Below are 15203 nucleotides of genomic sequence, written 5' to 3' on the forward strand. Positions count from 1 at the left end.
TTGAACAAAACAATGTATTTTTGGCCTCTGACCTGAGTGAATTGTACACTTGGTTCCCCTCCAACAGGGTGGTAAGATCCCCATCCGCTGGACAGCCCCAGAGGCCATTGCCTACAGAAAATTCACCTCGGCCAGCGACGTGTGGAGCTTCGGCATCGTCATGTGGGAAGTCATGGCCTTTGGCGAGCGCCCCTACTGGGACATGAGCAACTGCGAGGTACACTACAATACTAATGATAACTAAGCCAAACAAGGCAGGAAGCCTTATATCCAATTAGAGCCACACTGCTAACACTAACGTAAACCAATGGAAACCCATGAAGTAACAGCTAACAGGAATGCTAGTGCCAACTATCATAACAGCTCGTTGAAACTCAATTCAAGTGTAGGGTCTCAAAGTGCACTGCCGCACTTCACGTAGTCAATTCTCTATTAGATAGAGAGGTACCATACTCTGGAATTATCTTCACATTAATTATCTTCACTTCACATTGCCAAAACATCATCATCCCTCAGTAACTTCAAGCAAAGACTGGGGGTCAGCCTGATGAAACAAACTACTCAGTAATCTCCTCCATATAGCCTAACACTCACATGCGCGCATATACATTTACTTTTGATACTTAAGTATATTTACTTATTTATTTTACTCAAGTAGTATTTTACTGGGTGACTTTCACTTTTACTTTAGTCATTTTACTTATTGGGTACTTTTTCCACCACTGCTTTAAAAAAATATATATAATTTTTTGTGGATTACTAATCAATTAATTTATACATTTATAATTTGTAGGTTTTGTTATCTGTTTTAACAAACCTTTTTTATTGGTGTACTTTTGTATTGTATAATAGTTTTGTGGTGTGGCTTTCATATCAGCCCTTGGGCATCCAACCACACCTGCACACCGTTTATGTTTTTTTATTTACATTTTAAATATCGTTGTCTATTACTTGTTTTCTTTGGTGCGAATAAACTAAACTTAACCTCTAGCCTCTGGTTGTCAGGTGATGAAGGCCATCAACGAGGCATTCAGGCTGCCAGCGCCCATGGACTGCCCATCAGCTGTCTACCAGCTCATGCTGCAGTGCTGGCTGCAGGACCGCTCCAAGAGGCCCCGTTTCCCGGACATCGTCAGCCTGCTGGACAAGCTGCTCAGGAGCCCCGAGTCCTTGAAGGCTATCGCAGACTTCGACCCCCGGTATGAGTCCTTTACTCTCTAGAAGGAAATTACACAGCAAAGTATATCCAAGAAACGGTGAAACCGAGTGGAGCACAAGAAAAAGCTAATTATTAGGAGGATAATGTGGCAGCATAATGTGTGCATGTTTAATAATAATTTGTTGGGTGCTTATATTTGTCCAATTTCACACATGTACAAGTGTGTGTTAACACTCATCTGTGAATTGGAAATGTGTTTATTGCATATCCCATCAGCCCTACTTTGGGCTCCCGAGTGACACAGCGGTCTAAGGCACTACATCTCAGTGCAAGAGGCATCACTATAGTACTTGGTTCGAATCCGGACGTTATTGGGAGTCCCATAGGGCGGTGCACAATTTGGCCCAGTATCGTTGGAGTTTGGCCGGAGTAGGCCATCTTATTTACAATGACGGCCTACTCCGGCCAAACCCCGACGACGCTGTATGCCACCCTATAGGACTCCCAATCACAGCCGGATGTGATACAGCCTGGATTCGAACCAGGAACTATAGCGATGCCTCTTGCACTGAGATGTAGTGCCTTACAAAGTTATGTTGCCTAGTTAAATAAAGGTTCAATCTTCTTCTTTTTTAATCAACAGCAACTCAACTCAGCAATTGGGGTTAAGTGCCTTGCTCAAGGGCACATCGACAGGTTTTTCACCTTGTCTGCTCGGGATTTGAATTGGCAACCTTCCGGTTACTGACTGAACGCTCTAACCACTATGCTACTTGACTTCTCTGTATGTGTGCTGGTGTCTGAACATGTTTTAGACACAAAAGACAAAGATCTGTCAGTTTCCCCATAGCTGCACCAACCGGTTTTATCTCACCGTTTCCTCGCTGGGTAATCAGTCATCTCTGTCTATTGTCGGGCAGCTGGTGATGATCACTCACTCTGCCCTACTTTCCCTCCTCCAGCGTATCCATCCGCCTGCCCAGCACAAGTGGTTCGGACGGCTTACCCTTCAGGTCGGTGTCAGAGTGGCTGGAGTCCATCAAGATGAGCCAGTATAGTGAGAACTTCACCTGCGCTGGAGTGGTCACCATGGACCAGGTGCTGCAGATGAAGAATGTGTGAGTAGTGTTTAAAAAAAAAAGCTTTTTATTAGATTGTGGGACATTCTGTCTGTTACTTAATGAGATGATGTTCATCAAATCAATTGATCACAAACAAGACAAATCTAAGATTGGATGAGAGTATAGGAATATATTAAATAGAGATGTATACACTATTTGCACAATGTAGAACAACTGGTTCCCAAGCTAAGTCCTTAGTTTTCCAAGTGTTTGGGGTTTTGATTTTGAAAAAGGAGCTTTCGACAGCCAGAGAACCGTTTACGGACAATATAAACTCTGGCCTCTCTACAACTCAAGAAAACTAGTGAGATGGAAAAAAAATAATGGAGTGCGAGAAAGAGCAGGCTCGTTTGTGGTGGCCTTGTGGTGGGGACTTGTGATTTGCTCACTCCCCTCTCTTTCTCCCTCCCTTCCTTTTTTCAATTATTCCTCCATCCCTCCTTTGCCCACAACAGCAGCCCAGGGCAGCACTTCTGCAGCAGCCTGAAACCGCTGGTCCTGGCTGTGTAGGGCAAAGGCCCTCATGGCTTATGCAACATGAAAGGAAAGGAGGAGGAGGATAAGACGAGAGAACAGCCACTACACTAGAAGGGGCAATGTGGAGATAAGGGAAATTAAGAAAGCGTAGCACATTTGTGGTTAAGGAGAGGACTTTGCACCAACGCACACCCCAAAAAATGAACAAAATACCCAGATGAAGGCACTGTAACCAGAAATATATCACTCATTCAATAAACACAGTATCTGGGAGGTAGATAGTCTACATAACATATATACCGATGAGGCTTTCCTTTTAATCCTAAGAAAGAGGGCTGTGCGGAAACGGGAAACCTCTTTTGAAGTGTGTGTCATATTCCATGGTGAGATTTTACGTTCCCATGCTCCATCTCTTGTCATCTGGAAGCACTTGACTGAACTATTTACGACACTCCCTCTGCTTGCCAGGCAACTGATTCACAGGCGATATGGAGAATCCTCATTAACTAATTAAGACTGTAATTAAACCTGGAAATGTGGGACTTGGATGTGGCACACCTTCACCAGACTCTGTCACGTGTGCCTGTCTGAGGGGTTTGCCTCATGTTTGCTCTTTCTTGAAAATTAGAAACTTCCTCCTGGCTAATCCCTAGAGGTTATTTTCAATAGGGTACTAGCTTTGCTTTCACATCCAGTTTCATATATATTACCTAAAGGAGGGGGAACACTGAAGAATGTGTTTGAAGGGAATCCAAACCAGGTCAAGGTGTGAATTCCTCTGTTGCTATCCAGTGGCTTTATATCTGAATTGCTTTCTTTTTCACAGGGATATCAAGAACATTGGCGTAAGACTGCCCGGCCACCTGAAGAGAATTGCATACAGCATCCTGGGCTTGAAAGACCAGACCAGCACCCTGAGTGTATTTGCAGTGTGACCCAATGCTAGTGGTGCAGGAATTTGAGTTGGGCAGCACTCTGACTGAACTTTGAACTCTGTGTTGGACTGGACTGGAGCGGAGCTGCGGGGACGGCTTTGGACAGACAAACTGAAAACTTCTTAGGGGCATGGTCTAGCCAAAAGAGACTGACAATACTGTGCAATCTTAAAGATTTCTAACAGACTTGTTAAGCGTATCTAAAAAATAAAAAAAAGGAATGGAGTATTTTTACAACAATAGATGTATTGATTAGACTGTGTATATTATATACTGTATATATGTTATTATCCATGTCAGTTGTATAGATACAGTTCAATCCCCAATCTTTGTTAATATTTTGTTTGCATGCTTCCCCTCTCTCCCCTGAAACTAATCAAGTGATACAAGTCTTGGAATAGCTTGTACCGAGGTTGTCTCTTGTTTCCATAGCAACTAATATTGAGAAGATAAAATTAAGAAGTCACAACCACTTACACCAAAGCAATTATTTGTGTGAAGTGGACTGCTGTGGCCTTTTGGGTATGAGTTTGGCGGTGTTGGTGCCAGTGAAATACATTGTGGTCCATGTAATCTTTTGCTAAACTAATGAGAATGGACTCGAAGCAGAGAGTGGACCTGAATGGGCCTGGGCAGGATGTATGTTAACATGATGGTGCATTTGTGTATGCCACAGTCTTGAGGTTATTGTCTTAGTCCAGTTTGGGATGTTGTTGGCTACTGTTGTGCCTTATCTGGGCTTGATTTAGATGTTAAGCTGTCATATGAATTTGAGTTTATATGAAAATAACGTGAAAAGATATGAGGTACTCCTCATGTTCAGTTTAACTGGCCGCAAACGCTTGTTAATTGATTGGGATCAAGAACATCACTTACATTGAAGCACTTAAATAAGTAACAATTGGGATGAGTTGTCTCATCTAAAAACATCTATCTTCTTGCCATTATTATTATTATCATCATGCCATAGGAAGATCAATTTAAAATAAAATGAGGCAGCTGAAAGAATTTGTTTATATTTGGGTCGTTCCACGAAATTAGTTCTTTTTCGTCATTTTGATATTTTAAGTAGACATTGTGCACAAATAATCATCATGTTATATTTAATATAGACCACGTGGAAAATACAACAAATCTGATTTTCTTATGTGAATGAATACTTGCTAAAGTGCCAAAATGCATCATTATGACATGTCCCTCAGTTTATCCTCTTTGACTCCCTAGGAAGATTTTAACCCACTTAACCCCAACATTTGTCCAAATGATCACCATCATTGTAAGCCCATCATTGTAAGTCATTTCTCAAGATTATTATTTATTTAATGTCAGTGATTTCATTACTTTTTTTCTTTTTTTTTTAAACATGTCCCTTATTTTATGTTTAACCCTGTTATGTGAAATGAACTATCGTTTTAATATGGTGAAACTATTCCATGTTGGGAATTTTTTTTTTCAAAAGAGACATTGAACATTTAATAGTAAAATCTGAAAGCAGGTGAGCTAGTTCTACTCATTTTGGCCGTTTTGTGTTGGAAGACTGAGTTGGTCGAGTATAATACGTCAACCCTGTTACCCATGGATAGACAGGCTAGAAATCTTTGAACAATTTCATTGTTTGTGAAATTGCCACTGCTGCACACAAGCTTCCATTACCTCTGTCACAAGGGGGTTTGTGGCTGCTTTAAGGTTGCTTTAAGGTTGCTTTAAGGTTAAGTCGTCAACCCTGTTACTTTATTTGGCACTTAATAAGCAGTTAATATCGTCATTTTTTAAAATTTAACCTCTGAGATGGGGATTTAAAAAATATATGTATTTATATTTTGAACATGTCCTCTTTATGACAATGTTATAATTATGTGAAATAAAACATTTATTTTCACCAAGTTATGCTATTTTAAAAGGTACCTATTTGGTGGAACGACCCATTTAATGATGGATTTAATTTTGAAAGGTATTGTGTCAAGCTTTATCAAGTGCCCAACATGTTTGAATTAAATAGATTTAGGATTAGAAATGCTTGTTGCGATGATTTCAGAGAATGTAAAGTGTAGTTTGATATGCAATTTCAATGTGACAGTAAAAGTATTTTTTTTTAAAATCACAACATAGATTTACCATTCTTTTTCTAATTGCTTTATCCTTATTTATTATTTTGGTGTTTAGTAACAAGTGTTTTATGGGATGAAACAATTTGCTTTGAGAATGCAGATAATAATACCATTCTATTATTTTTCCTCTCAATGCATTGATAAAGTGCTTGCTTCTGGTAATGCCAAGAAAGTATCAGTTTTCTTCAGTCTTAATTGACCAGCTCATCCATATCCAATAGTTTTCCCAGATCAGTTAGTGCTCTTGCCAACACACCAAACAATAGAGTTTGCAAGAGCACAAACAGATCTGCTACCAGCCTATATCCAAAAGACTGTGTGCATCATTTATCCCAATGCTCTAAAAAGATGACGGTTTGTTAGTCTCTCTCTCTTCACTACTTGACTTTTTGCTTGAACTTTTTTGGATAGTCTTATTTCACATCTTATGCTCCTTGTTTCATTTATGAATATAGAAGTCTATAGTACTTTTTTATTAGTTTACTAGATTTTCATTTGGAAAAGGGATTTTCTGGGGGGGGGGGGGGGGGGTTTATTGCCTTTTGTATAATTGGACTTTGTAAGCATATTTTACTGCTTTTTATAGGGAAATTACAAATTTTATGTTGAATTTAGGTAACTTTCATCAGTTACATCACTCTTATTGTTGCTGTCTTACAGACAAATGAACCATTTCTTGATTTCAAAAGTAAACTCTTTGTTTTATACTTTATTTAATAGTCTATTTATTTTTTACTTTTATTTATTGTTCATAATTACACTGAGCTGGGATTTATTTGTAATTGAAGGTTGTCTTGTCACAAACTATTCATTGCCCTTCATTCATATTTGATTCCATTCGTTGCCGTTGACCAATGTTTGACGTGCCAAAAAACACCACTCACAATAAAGCCTGAAATTTGACTTCCTTTTGCATTGTTCACTTATTGATTGTATTTTACACACACACAGTACTGAGGATTTAGATTTCCTGGATCCTTGTTTTTTCCCCCCAGATTGGCTACATGGGAAAGAATGTGTCAAACTAAACCTGGATAACATTTTAATGTGGCTGTTTACTCATTTTGAGTCACAAACATCTATTTGCTTATGTTAAAGAGTAGAGCATTACAATAACTTAATTCCTGTATTGGCTTGATATGAATGCAGTTCGTGTCAACATCACTGAAATAATTTGAGATAGAAAGGGCATTAGATTATCATAGCAAATAAATTAACAGTGAAAAGTTGGACTTAATAACAGATTAATCACAGTTGGTCCAAATGTTAAACATTCTCAATTTCTTGATCATTATCTTGTGTTTTTGTTTGTTTCAAAAGAGATGATATCTTGATCTACAATTAAATGACTTTCCCCATTTGGGAAATCACCAGCGTAGTATCAGAACTTCTCCCAAGAACTTTAAACTTATGTTTAACTCAAAATAATAAGAACGATCATTAGCCACTTACTCAACTGGCATCATTGACTTTTCGAGATTTAAGATCTCGAATGAGTCGGGTCAAAATGCAGATGACTGAAAACCGCTGTGCCATGCAGTCTAGCAAGACCAGACCTGCCCTTCTCTAAATTGCACTTTGTGGTGTTGACCAAGCCTCTCCTAATCTCATTCAGGCTGACCTTGGGGTCTGGCGTTGTCCATTTTGAATTAGCTGGGATTGATTAATGCAGGTAACAAAGCCTATAATGCCTTCCATTAGATAAGATGAACATAGGAGAAAAGTTATGTAAATATTTAAATACGGAATTAATATAGCTGGGAAAGTCGGCCAACATAGAACTAACAGGTAGACCGAGCATGGGAACAGTGATAGTCATGTAAGCATGACCATGTCATGGTCTTTGTCCTTGACTTAGCCTAGAACATAGTGTGTTCTAAGGTGCATGCAATGCCTAGAAATGGTCAAGAAAGTCTACCATTTTCCATCCTTAGGGTTCTCATATGTGGTGGAACCTTTCTTTAAATGGTCCCAGAGTGAAAAACAAGAGCAGAACCACAAGCTATTTCTTTGCTAAATGTGTGTATCGATGTTTGTATGGGAATCCATGTGAATGTATTTAAGCCAACAAACAGTTGCTGTGACTACACAGACTGAATTGACCTTTTGTATTTGTTTTCTTATATTTATGCTGTGTCTATGTATCCTGACAGGGCCCTACACACTATGCACACTGATACTCCAACACACATACAAACACTCACTTCATAATTTGCTCAAACACACATAATATGCACATGCATTTATAATGACCCTAGACACACTCGCATACAGTCATCATATATGACGGCATGTAGCCTAGTGGTTAGAGCGTTGGACTAGTACCCGAAAGGTTGCAAGATCAAGGTAAAAATCTGTTGTTCTGCACAGAAACAAGCAGTTAACCCACTGTTCCTAGGCCGTCGTTGAAAATGAGAATTTGTTGACTTGCCTGGTAAAATAAAAAAAATATACACTGCTGCTACTCTGTTTACCATTTATTCTGATGCCTAGTCACCTTACCCCTATACATATTTACCTCTATCGATCTAGTATCCCTGCACATTGTGAATTTGGTACTGGAACTGTAAGTATGTAAGTAACCTTGTAAGTATGCTTACTTACTTTATCGTGTTTTTCTTATTTTTATATTGTGTGCTTTTGGTCTACCTTGTTATTTTTAGTATTACATTGTTATTGATTCGTGCATTCTTGGATTTAGAGCTTGCAAGAAAGGCATTTGACCGTATTACAACATGTGACATTAAAACTTGAAACTTTTCAGTGACTGTATGTAGAGTAATTTCATTGTGTGTGTGTGTGTGTGTGTGTGTGTGTGTGTGTGTGTGTGTGTGTGTGTGTGTGTGTGTGTGTGTGTGTGTGTGTGTGTGTGTGTGTGTGTGTGTGTGTGTGTGTGTGTGAGCATGCATGCATGCATATATTTGTGCGCGGCTTAGCTGTAGGCCACAATAGTTTGTGTGGTGATTGTGTTGAAGGCTGTGAGTCGATGCCTGCGAATGGGACACATGGTTAAAGTAAAGCCTACCCTGTGGATTCTTCTGTGTGGTGGCCCGCTGTGGCTTTTCCTCTTTTTAGCTTTCCTGCTTTTTGTGGCTTTAAAGATGTCTCTGTTCTTCTGGAAAATGGCCATTGTGGAAAAGAAATGACCATGCTACTGTTCATGTATGACTTCTCCCGTCCACTCCTTTTTAATTCTGCATAACTCTCATTTTCATGTGTGGATTCAAAACCGGCAACACCGTGGAATTTACATCCATACTAATTTTAGAGATGGGTTCCTGACCAAAAAACACATCCTCCAATTTGTGTCTATATTGGTCTTCCTTCTTTCAGCTCTCCTTTCTTTCCCTTACTCTCATGCTTTTGAAAATGATTCTCTTTCCCCAATTTTCCAGTTTTCTTTGCATTTTCATCTAAAACATCCTATAAGATTATTGAAGTGTTTCCGATTGCATACATTTTTTGGGGTACTTTTACCCTTTTTTCTCCCCAATTGGTAGTTAGTCATGTCTGATCGCTGCAACTCCCCTATGGATTCGGGAGAGGCATGCCTCCTGCAAAACACAACCATGCCAACCCACACCGCTCACTTAACCTGGAAGCCAGCCGCACCAATGTGTTGCAGGAAACACCATCCAGGCAACTGAAGTCAGCTTTCAGGTGCCCAGGCCCACCACAAGGAGTCACTACAGAGCGATGGGACAAGTAAATCCCAGCTGGCTAAACCCTCCCTTAACCCGGATGAGGTTGGGCCAATTGTACGGCGCCTTATGGGTTGCCCGGTCACGGCCAGCTGTGACACAGCCTGGGATCAAACCTGGGTCTGTAGTGACGCTTCAAGCACTGCTGTGCCTTAGATCGCTGCGCCACTTGGGAGGCTAGTGTTTCTGATTGCTAGCACAATTGATGATTTAAATGGATGCCTGAATACTGAAGATAAAAGCTACTTTTTGTCTCTGTTGTCTAGTACTAGGCTCGGGCCCCAGAGACACCTTTCCATACCCGGCGTGGCACCAGAAAACAGAGACAAAAGGTTTCAGTCTGTGCTTCTGAAAAAGTCTTCACTCCAGAACTTCTTTTACCTATTTTACAGAATACTGTTTAATTGCCATTTATATGTCTGTGTGGAGTCTCACTGGTGCTTCATCGCAGGAGGATTTTGCTCTGCAGAAGACTTTCGATTTTAACAACACACAGCCTGGGTGGTATAGTCTTAAATAGTTGTACATATGGGGTCCAGGTTCGGTTTAAATTATTTTCAATTTGGATTAGCCATTTAACCCCCTGGAGTCGATTGACGCACCATCTAAGTAACCCACAAAAAAAATACCCATCACAATCTGTCAGTTTAAGCTATATCATATGCAGTGAAAGGTGGCAGAGCAAGAGCAGTGTGTCAGACCATGAGACATCCTGAAAATCGGTCTTCTCATGAAAACTTCTGCAGCATCCGAACGGTTTGACCTAGAAACTATTATGGTCACCACTCTATGGAAAGGGGAGAGTGACTCTCCCAAACATGGCAGTGTTCTCCGTTTTGCTCTGCGATCAACACAAGTGTCACGGGACTCACCTGAAGGTAACCGGTACCGGTTTAAAAAATGAAAGGAACATTTACATTACATTTAAGTCATTTAGCAGACGCTCTTATCCAGAGCGACTTACAAATTGGTGCATTCACCTTATGACATCCAGTAGAACAGTCACTTTACAATAGTGCATCTAAATCTTAAAGGGGGGGGGGTGAGAAGGATTACTTATCCTATCCTAGGTATTCCTTAAAGAGGTGGGGTTTCAGGTGTCTCCGGAAGGTGGTGATTGACTCCGCTGTCCTGGTGTCGTGAGGGAGTTTGTTCCACCATTGGGGGGCCAGAGCAGCGAACAGTTTTGACTTGGCTGAGCGGGAACTGTACTTCCTCAGTGGTAGGGAGGCGAGCAGGCCAGAGGTGGATGAACGCAGTGCCCTTGTTTGGGTGTAGGGCCTGATCAGGAAGTATGAAGATAGTTTTGAGCCTACCCAAAAAAGGGGTCAAATATGTGTAAAGAAATAAAAATATATTTCCTGAGCTTTCCTATATCGCCTAGATATAGGATAGACACCTCAAAACTTTGTTTCTTATGATTTATATTTTGACTGTCTTTTTTGCCATTTATGAATGTGTTATTCAGTGCATTTCTCTAAACTATAGTAGTAAAGGCCAAATTCAATATTTTATCAAATACATATATATATGTTTTATACCTAAAGGGGTCCTAAAAATCTAATAGCTAAATGAGCCATAGTATGACCATCTTAAAACAATTCCATGTCAGCTTAGAACCCCTCCCCCAACAGTTTAGACTTTTAAGAATTACGCTTCAATATTATTCACTCTCCAGTGTTGCTACCTCCTCTGGATATGAGTTTAGCACATTTCACAGAAAACAAAGAAACACAAAAATGATAAGACCATTCTTCCATTTCTCTTTCTCATTTCTCCACAGTCTTGCGCAGCCCCGCCCCCCCCCCCCCCCCCATAATTTCCTCCTGTCTACATATGTTTTGGGGGCCATTAATCGTTGGTGCACAATGTGAACTCCCCCCAGATAATTACAGTCATTAAACCAATTAGGAGGCAGATGGAGGAGGAGGCTTCGTCTGGCCCTGAGGCCTCTTGTCCCTGTTATCCAGGACTGAGCCTCGGCTCTGGCATCACTTTAAGAACCAAGGGAAATTACTTCAGCCCAGTTTTGGATTAATGCAATTTCCTGACAGTGCAACCAAAGACCTTGCCAATTTAGCTGTAGGCAAGGCATCATAGCCCAAAAGCCCACGCTTTTGAGGACAAAACGGCCATTTAGGCTTGTGTCATCGAAACGTGTCGTGCGGAGCTAAAAGTGCTACCCGTAGTTTTGGAGAGAAAGGGAAAAAATGGAGAAGTAGATTAGGAAAGACAGGAGAAGGGGAAAAAGAGAGCAGTCAATTCTCTCCACGTAAGATAAGCTCCTTTTTTATGGAGTTATATGAGAGAGTTTCTAATTACATGAGGCTTATTTGATCGAATAGAAGATTCATAATGTTTAAGCTGTTACAAATGTACTGATATAAGTGGATGCACGAGGAATTCCAGCAACTTTGAGAAAAACAACTTAGTTGTGTCTGTTGTTCACATGCGCATCTGCCCTCTCATTGGCTAGAATGGTCCCACCTGATCTCGCCTGCCTTCCATCATTGAGGACATATATTCAAGCGGTCACTTGAATATCTTGTCAATATAATAGATAATATTTCCAGTGGTTTTCAATTCCATCCTGCAATCGTTGAGTCAATGCTTTGGTTTCATTGTGCTAGGAACAGTAGAAGCATTATGCATGTTTAGGGAACACGGTTCTAAGCCATCAGCAAGTCAAATGGGGTAAAACTCTCCAGTAGCAATCCACATGTTGGGACAGCCACAGACACCTCCCTGTAAATCTTAGTGGGGCAAAAAAAGTGGGATGCATGCCAGCAAAGCCAGTACACAACACAACACTAAACAATACATTAATTGCATTAATTGCACTAACGGTGATAAACGGTGCCCACAAACTGTTAAGGCCTACATAAAGCTGTCCCAACAGCAGTCCCAACATCTTACTGCTGCTACACCTGGCTAACATAGGAGCTTTGTATGGCAGCAAAACAGTTAATTCAGCCTCATTTACTGACTTTTAAACAAACATAGCTGATATGGCTGACTTGCTTAAACAAATATGGTTTCTAATGACAATTGAGATGTACAAGCTATGGCATAAGGGGACGACAAGCGGATAAGAGGCAATACGTAATTTAGATTAAGACATTAATGAGCAAGCTAGGGCGGACATAGTCAATATAACTATTTGTATAGCACTTCTGAAATGTACAGCAACAGAATTCAAAACATGGGCCATTCTTACAGTGTTCTCCCTGTACACCAATTCAGAACCGTAGGATAAATAAAGGGGGCACATAAGCAGACAATGAAAGCTCTTACAGTATTCAATGATTACATTTCTCTAAAACAGGTTAAAGGCTACATGTGCACCACCAAGTCAGAACAGTAGGCGAAATTAAGAGGGGTAAATAGACCAAATTATTAGGGTGAGGCACATGGGCTACTAACATCTTACTACACAACATACACTTAGTATTACTCTCTTGACTAGCATTTCGCTACACTCGCATTAACATCTGCTAACCATGTGTATGTGACAAATAAAATTCGGTTGGATTTGATTTGACTACAGTGTACATATATCCCTGGCATATTAACAATATTTATACAGCAGCATACAATATATTTTTGGATTCACCTTGTTGTGCTTCAACAGAAAGGTGGCGCTGCTGTCCTTCGTGGGAAAAAAATTTCATCAAAGTCTGGCATTCTCTGGTTTTATGGTACTTTCAAAACAACTGGGAACAAGGTTGAATCATGACAACGTCATTGATCTTCAGGCCGTAGCTCTTGAAAGAGGCCAGATTTACAATTTCGAGTTGGATGACCGTTCAAAATGTATTTTCAATGTCGGAGCTCGTTTATTCCCGACTTTCCAGTTGTCTTGAACTCACTGAAGTCAAGTTTTCTCAGTTCAGAGTTAACAGTTGTTTTGAGAGCGGCACAAATCATGATTCCTTGACAGCATGGCCAATGTTGAATGTTTATCATTTTAAACACGGAAAATAGCCCCTTAATCCCAGATTTGGGACCAAAGAGCCACTGTCATTGATTCCTTCCAAACCACTCATTGTTGAATTTGTGATTTCCAACTTGTTGTGTAATGTTTATGTCCTATGGATGCTGAGCACTGATACGTTTTATTTATAATTTTTCTTTATATGACATGGATTTAAACGGATTTGCCAACTTTATTCATGATGATGACTGCTAGCTAAGATTTTGAAAGTATGATGTTGACATGTATGATGTTGTCAGTCCAATCAAAGCTACTGTACATATAAAATGATTTGACGTCAATTTATCTGTGGCCAACGACCTTGAACCTTCTTAGATAGGCACTTCTAATGTAAGTCTATGGCAGCACCCATGGGGTGAGAATTTTCAAGGTGTCCACTTAGACTCGGCGGTGACGTAGTGTCCCCATGGGTGACAGAACACTGAGCCAATCACGGCGCAATGCTCCGTATTTTCTGCTGGCTTGCCCCACCACCACAGAAAGCACTGAGCTAGGCTGAATCACATGCATTTTGGAGCTGCCTTACTCAAGAAAGAGACCAAGGTTTATTTATTTTTTATTTATTTTTATATAAAATGCTTGCAAAAAATGTGGGGTGGGTTGCTACTGTATGTTGGTCATGTATCTGTACCCTTCGTTGTTTCAATCAAATGTTTCCCAGTGGTCATATTGTTGTGCTTGGCCTATGTGTCGGTGAACTCTGAAAAGAGTGCAGTTGTGACGTTAGCAGATTGAGCAAATAACGGTCTTCGTGGACAGTCTTTTGAATTATGTCACTTTTTAAATAAAACTAGTAGATGGCCCCGGCAGAGATGGTCGCCTCGCTTCGAGGCTTCGAGTCCGTAGGAAACTATGCAGTTGTCACGTTCTGACCTTAGTTACTTCCGCGTGTTGGGTGGGTTGTCTATGTTAGTTTGTCTATGATTTTCTATTTCTGGGTTTGGCCTGGTATGGTTCTCAATCAGAGGCAGCTGTCAATTGTTGTCCCTGATTGAGAACCATATTTAGGTAGCCTGTTTTCCATTGTGTTTTGTGGGTGGTTGTTTTCTTGTCTTTGTGTATCTCCACCAGAGATTGTTGTTTTCTTTGTTGTTTTGTTATTCAGTGTTCAGTTTACATTAAAAAAGATGAACACATACCACGCTGCGCATTAGTCCTCACCTTCTTCCCAAGACAGCCGTTACTGCAGTATTTTGTTTTTTATGTATTATTTCTTACATTGTTAGCCCTGAAAACATACAGCCCAATTATTACATACAGCCGGGAAGAACTATTGGATATAAGAGCGATGTCAACTTACCAACATTACGACCAGGAATACAACTTCCCCAAAGCGGATCCTTTGTACGGACCGCCACACAGGACATTGGACCTAATCCCAGAGGCCGACCCAAAACAACATCGCCGCAGGAGAGGTAGATGGAGCGGCCACCTGGTCAGACTTCGAAGGCGTGAACTACACCCACCACTTCCGAGTATGTTACTTGCCAATATCCAGTCTTTAGACAACAAGGTGGACGAAATTAGGGCAAGGTTTGCCTTCCAGAGAGACATCAAGGATTGTAACATTCTCTGTTTGACGGAAACATGGCTCTCTCGGGATATGTTGTCAAAACCACAAAGTCTCTTTTAATGAACTTTCTGATACATTTTTGTCCATTAATTTGTGTCGTTTTTGGCGTCAGAAGCATGTCAACACACTGGCGAC

The 15203-nt window shown here is 40.5% G+C and overlaps 1 protein-coding gene across 1 annotated transcript in view; it reads left to right on the forward strand.

Annotated features, from left to right (window-relative positions):
- The window catches only part of epha2b (eph receptor A2 b), a 34131-nt gene extending 27428 nt beyond the window's left edge, over nucleotides 1-6703 (forward strand). Inside the window, exons 14-17 of the mRNA XM_046365483.1 lie at nucleotides 68-217; nucleotides 1006-1199; nucleotides 2122-2277; nucleotides 3584-6703. Of these exons, the coding sequence (XP_046221439.1) occupies nucleotides 68-217; nucleotides 1006-1199; nucleotides 2122-2277; nucleotides 3584-3692 (609 nt within the window). The 3' untranslated portion in view covers nucleotides 3693-6703. The remainder of the gene's footprint in view (nucleotides 1-67; nucleotides 218-1005; nucleotides 1200-2121; nucleotides 2278-3583) is intronic.
- Nucleotides 6704-15203: the final 8500 nt, after the last annotated feature.

The sequence above is a fragment of the Oncorhynchus gorbuscha genome, linkage group LG10, assembly GCF_021184085.1.
Source record: "Oncorhynchus gorbuscha isolate QuinsamMale2020 ecotype Even-year linkage group LG10, OgorEven_v1.0, whole genome shotgun sequence".
Lineage (NCBI taxonomy): Eukaryota > Metazoa > Chordata > Actinopteri > Salmoniformes > Salmonidae > Oncorhynchus > Oncorhynchus gorbuscha.